The 6,218-nt window shown below is 37.6% G+C and overlaps 1 protein-coding gene across 1 annotated transcript in view; it reads right to left on the bottom strand.

Annotated features, from left to right (window-relative positions):
* The window catches only part of LOC107689733 (beta-1,4-N-acetylgalactosaminyltransferase 3-like), a 15,416-nt gene that overhangs the window by 7,940 nt on the left and 1,258 nt on the right, over positions 1–6,218 (bottom strand). Inside the window, exons 3-6 of the mRNA XM_016487866.1 lie at positions 2,516–2,601; positions 1,624–1,713; positions 1,452–1,542; positions 1,250–1,350 (exon numbers count right to left, since the gene is read on the bottom strand). Coding sequence (XP_016343352.1) covers positions 1,250–1,350; positions 1,452–1,542; positions 1,624–1,713; positions 2,516–2,601 — 368 coding nt within the window. The remainder of the gene's footprint in view (positions 1–1,249; positions 1,351–1,451; positions 1,543–1,623; positions 1,714–2,515; positions 2,602–6,218) is intronic.

Consider the following 6,218-nt stretch of genomic DNA (forward strand, 5'->3'; position numbering starts at 1 on the left):
AGATACAACTATTTGAAAATCTGGAATCTGAGGGTGCAAAAAAAAAAAATCTAAATATTGAGAAAATCGCCTTTTTTGTCCAAAATGAAGTTCTTAGCAATGCATATTACTAATCAAAAATTAAGTTTTGATATATTTACAGTAGGAAATGTACAAAATATCTTCATGGAACATTATCTTTCCTTAATATCCTAATGATTTTTGGCATAAAAGACCTGTTTTGACCCATACAATGTATTTTTGGCTATTGCTACAAATATACCCCAGCGACTTAAGACTGGTTTTGTGCTCCAGGGTCACATATATAATTGTATATACTGTACCTAAATTTTAGACTAAGTGGGATCAGTGAACAATTGATGCAGGAGCTTTTTTTTTCTATGTATTAATTGCATATTTAATATTAAAAGCATATTTAAATATGATGATATTAATGATAACAGTATCATTAATAAAAATGTTACTTGGATTCAAATACAGAATAATAGAGTTTTTATACGATGATATTAAAGGGTTCGCCTAAACATGAAAATTCAGTAACACTTTTATTAACTACACTTTTTTAAACACTTTTATCACTATTAACTAGTTGCTTATTAGCATGCCTATTATTATCATATTGGCTATTTATTAGTACTTATAAAGCATATATTCTGCATGACCATATCCTACATCCCTAATCCCCAATACCTAAACTTAACAACTATCTTACTAACTATTAATAAGCAGCAAATTAGGAGTTTATTTAAAAGTTGTAGTAAATGGTTTGTTAATAGGGAGAATTGGACCTTTAAATAAAGCGTGACCAAAAATTCTGTCATCAACCCTCAGGTCGTTCCAAACCTTTTTGACTTTCCTTCTTTTTTGGACATAAAAAAAGCTATTTTGAGAAAAGTTTTAGTGTTTTTTTGGTCATCAATGGACATCAAAACTGTTTGGTTATCAAAACTCAGAAGAACGAACAAAGCAAAGGTATTCAAAAATCCCAATTAATGTGGATTCGAAAACGTTTTCTCTACATTTTGGCCTTTTGTCTACACCGAGACAGTGGAAAAAAATATGTAAACTGCATGTGGGTTTGGAATGACATCAGGGTGAGTAAATGAATACAGAATCTTTTTATTATTATTATTAATTGACATAAATTGCATCATTTGAACTTGTATTCGTGTGTGATATGTTCACTTCCATTATAAACTCATCTACTTGAATCTCTAACAAACACATCCACATTCAGACCAGACATTACCTCACCAACATAGACGAGGCGTTGAAGGTTTTCTGGGCTTTCGTTTAAACTGAGCCAGAACTCTGAGTTATCATCAGAGGAAACAGCAAAAACGTATTCATCTAAAGGCAGAACGATATCAGTGCATTTGTTAACTGCCTCTACAAATGTTTAATTGAATTCAATATATAATAAAACCGATTTATTTCCGTGCTAGACCCACCAGTTATTTCAGGATGGAGGTAGCCAAAGATTCTCAGACCGTAATTGCTCCATTGAGGGGACACAGCAAGCCTGCTTATTGTAGTACGCACCTTAAAATAAACCCATGATATTATATTATACACGAGACTATCATTTATAATAGTATACAACTAAATATGTATAGAACTAACATTGGGAAATAGTGGATAGAGCAGGTTATTCCTAAGTTGATCAAGAGATCCACCGCAGCAGTCTTCAAAAACGTGCATGTTCACTCGTCCCTGAGGAGGAAATAAAAATGCTCTAGGTTGCCTTAAAGCCATGATAGAATAAAATGGTTGCAACTGGGATGTATTTTCATTAATGGAAAACAGCTATTGCTTTTACATTTGAAAAGTCCAGACTTTAAGTCTAACAGTTTTAGGCTTCACAAACTCTTGCCTATAGTTAAGTGGTTCTCTATATAAGGTATTTTTTCCAGGATATTTGCTAATGTAATTATGACAAAGATGCTTGTTTTCTTTTAAATTTTTTTCTTTTGATTTAACAGAAATTGGGAGGGTTGATATATTAATGAAATGAACAACAATTCTTTTTGTGATTCCTTACATTTCATGAAATTTATGTTTAAAAATAAAATATATTAAAAATAAAATAAATAACAAATTGTCGTATTTCAGCATTTCGGCATTTCAGTTCAGTTATATTATTTTAATATATTATTAATAGAATATTAATTTTATTCTTCGTTTTTTTCCCTTTAAATTTCTTTAAAGAAATCTTTACATTTCTTCTTTAAATTTATTTTTCTTGAAGAAAAATAATGTCTTTTGTGGATCAAAACTTTAAAGAATATTACAAAAAATATTAAGAATTCTCTCTTTTTCTCTCACAATGTACTTAATAAAAGAAATCTTATACACACCTTATATGTTTTGATTGGCTGTTGGTCATCAGCAATATTTTTCTTAGGATAGTCACAGGAAGAAAAAAAGTATTAAAATCAGGGGAATGAGAGAGAAATTGTCTTGTTTCTTGTAAAATTTTTCATACATGAATGACAAGTCAAGTCAACAATCTTACCTGGATCTCCTGTGCATCAGGAGATTCATCGTCTAGAGGTGATTCTGTCTTTTTGATATCTTTGTTGATGTTTGTTTTTGCAGGCCCTTGAGGAAGAAAAAATATACAAAGTCAAAATTTGCAAATGCATCTGCATTTGAATGGCTTACATACTGGAATCACACATTCAGTGGTGGCATTGTACTATATCGTATGATGCATTATCATCCTGTACAAAGCCATCTTTACAGTATATTTGTTTCATAAATTCAGAAGTAAACAATCACTATTCTTAACAGGAGCATCTTCCCCATTTTTCCATACATACTGCTATAAACCACTACAAGTTGAAAGTCAAATGTCCTATGGGTGGCGCCAAAACGCGAGTACAGAAGTACAGAAGTACAGAAGAAAATTTAAATCTCAAAATAATTTAATTAATTATAAGTAAATATTTATTAATCAATTATTTATTATTAAATTATTATTATTAATAATACATTAACCAAGAGTAATATTTTTTTTCTTACCAAAACTCTAACTTTAATACTATCTGAATGTTAATTTTACAATTTTATACATATAAGTGCTATGGAAAAGTGTGCATTCTACAAGAGCAACAGAAAAACCTTCAGCAAAACATCTGAATTGGGATAACTGACACAAACAAACAAACAAACAAACAAACAAACCCTAACTAAAAAAAATCCTAATAACTCGTAACCTTCCCCTGTAATCTTGATTTGTTTCAATGAGAGTAAAAGTTATAGCACTTTTAGTGTCACAGTGGATATTTTACACAGGGTCTCTGAAAACTGAGCAAAGACAACTAAAATAGGGCATATAGTTAAATGAAGGGTGGAGTTGCAGAAAACGGCAAAGCTTATGAAACATTACACCTTATAGAGTCTCATTCAGTTAATAAATGTATACTGTAGATCTGACATTTTATGAATGGCTAATTTTAACAAATCAATCCTATTCCTCAGTTTTGTGCTTGCAAACTGTTTCTAAATTATCTGGCATCTTGAACTGGATCTTGGGACTTGATCTCCATTACATAAGAAAATTACTGAATATCAGAGAATATCAGAGAATATCAGACAATTAAAGTTTGAAGAAAGACTAAAAAAGCATAAAACATCAGCCAAAAATTAAAGAACCTAATCCAGCCATTATAAATAAAGGTAACTTACCAGCAGGCAAAATGTTTTTTTGTGCTCCCAAAGATATGAAAACATAAATCATAATACATATAACGAGTAGAAAAAATAAATACAACATCACCTTGCGGTGGTGAAAAGTTCTCACAGTAAACATTCTGCTAGACTATGAGCCCGGTATGATGTCTAGGATGTATTAAGATACGATTTAGACACCAGTCTCACACAAAAACCGGCTGAACAAGATAGGAGTAGGTTTGTGTGGCGAGGGCTAGTTAAATGTCCTTTTGGCACTAGTCCAGAATCTCTCCCTCTACGTTTTGCACTAGATCTAAATCTGACTGCGTAGATCTTACACTCGTAAGAAACATGGTTCTAAACAGTACCAGAAAAGGGTTCTTCAGCTTAGATATACTCAGCTTACAATAGCAGAACCCTTTTTGGTGCTAAATAGAACCCTTTTTATTGGGTTCCATAAAGAACCATGCTTTGAAAGTGCTATATAGGACCTTAAAGGTGCTATAAATAACCTTTTTAATGATAGTATATTTTCATTAATATTAGTATATTTATATCATTAATACTAGTTTTATTAATATTATTTGAATAAAGTATTTATTACTATTGCTTTTTTACCCCTCTATCTGCCTGGTCTTATAATATCTTATAGCGTCTATCAAGGTTTTCATAAAAACAACAACAACAACAACAGCATGTTGTGTCAATTAGGTTGTGACGAGTGGGGGCGGGGCCGAGAGCCGTGGGAACGGAGCGAGGCCGGTGGAGTAATTGATAATGAGCGACACCTGCACCACTCACCGGTCTCGAGTCCCACGGAGGAGCTCCGGAAGGATAAAAGGAGGAGCTACAACAGGGAAAGAGGAGAGAGGACCAGGCCTGGATTTTATTTTGTGTTTTGCTTCTGTTTGTGCACGACAGTCGTCCGCGAGGGGCTGTCGCGCTATTTTGTGTTTATTTTATTATTAAAGTTTTCTTTGAACGTTCGCCGGTTCCCGCCTCCTTCTTTCTGATCTACAAACTGTGTTACATTGGTGCCGAAACCTGGGAGGAAGGAGGGACACACTGTCAGAGAGCCCTCGCTGCTGAGGGGGATCGCGGTGCTGAGGAGATCGGGCAGCAGGAACAAGCGGAGAGACCGCCGGTGGCTGCCCGAGGCGGTGGTGCTGGAACGATGGAAGACGAGGTGGGACGGAGAGCTCGCTGCCGCAAAGGGCAGTGGGGCAGGGGACCGGAAAGATAATTTATTTATTTTTCCTCTCTCCCCTCTCTCGTATCTGTCTCTTCTCATCCTTCCGTCTCCTTTTCTCTCGCCTCGTCTGTCTGTCCTTACCCCCAGGTACGCCGCGGAGCTCCCCCGGAGCGGGGGGAGTAGAGCGCAGTCTTGGGAGTACCCCCCGGCCTGCGAGGGGCGATGGGGGTATGTGACGAGTGGGGGCGGGGCCGAGAGCCGTGGGAATGGAGCGAGGCCGGTGGAGTAATTGATAATGAGCGACACCTGCACCACTCACCGGTCTCGAGTCCCACGGAGGAGCTCCGGAAGGATAAAAGGAGGAGCTACGACAGTGAAAGACGAGAGAGGACCAGGCCTGGATTTTATTTTGTGTTTTGGTTCTGTTTGTGCTGTTCTGTTTGTTTTGTAAAGTACGGAGTGCCACAAGGATCTGTCCTAGGTCCTCTGCTATTTTAAATATACATGTTACCCCTTGGTAATAATATTAGAAAATACGGGATTAGTTTCCATTGTTATGCTGATGATACTGAACTGTCAGGGTTGGGGATGAAGGGATGAGGCGAGGACTTAATAGTGCAGGAATGGGCTTTTATTAATAAAAGGTGAGGCGGACCCATTCTTCCTCCACCCCCTCCTCCGTTTCCGAGAGCAGGGCAATGAAGCATCGTCGGCCGCCTCTGGGGGAGCAGCAGCTTCGTCAGCTGGGGGACGTACCAAAAACTCCACAAATCCCCGAAACGTCAGGTGGTCCAGCCCCCTCATTCTCCACCAATTGAGGGGCTCATCAATGGCGTAATTAAAGAGGTCCTTGAGGGCCGGATCATTAAACCCCAACCCCTCTGCAGCACCGCTGAACTCCAGGGCAAAATTCCTCACGTCAGCCCCCTGTTGACGGAGGGAGCTCAAGGTCTTAAATTGGAGCATGCGCTGGTTGGTGGACGACGCAAACCCTTCTTCTGCTGAGTCCTCATCTGGGCCAGTTCGTACTGTCAGGATTGGGGATGAAGGGATGAGGCGAGGACTCAATAGTGCAGGAATGGGCTTTTATTAATAAAATAAAACAAAACAAACAACAAAAACTACCCCGTGGGGGAAAAACAGGCTTGCAAGGCAAGGCAGGATCAGGACCCGACACTACACGACAGGATACATTCAATGGTGATACAATAACGAACTGGCGCGGGACTGCAGACACAAGGAGAATAAATGGAGAGCAAATGAGGAAGGTAACGAGGGAACACATGTGGGGCAAATTAACCAATAATCAGGTAACAAGATGGGTGGGGTCAAGACAATTGACATGAGAGCA

Source organism: Sinocyclocheilus anshuiensis, unplaced genomic scaffold (genome assembly GCF_001515605.1).
Source record: "Sinocyclocheilus anshuiensis isolate Anshui unplaced genomic scaffold, SAMN03320099.WGS_v1.1 scaffold1014, whole genome shotgun sequence".
NCBI lineage: Eukaryota > Metazoa > Chordata > Actinopteri > Cypriniformes > Cyprinidae > Sinocyclocheilus > Sinocyclocheilus anshuiensis.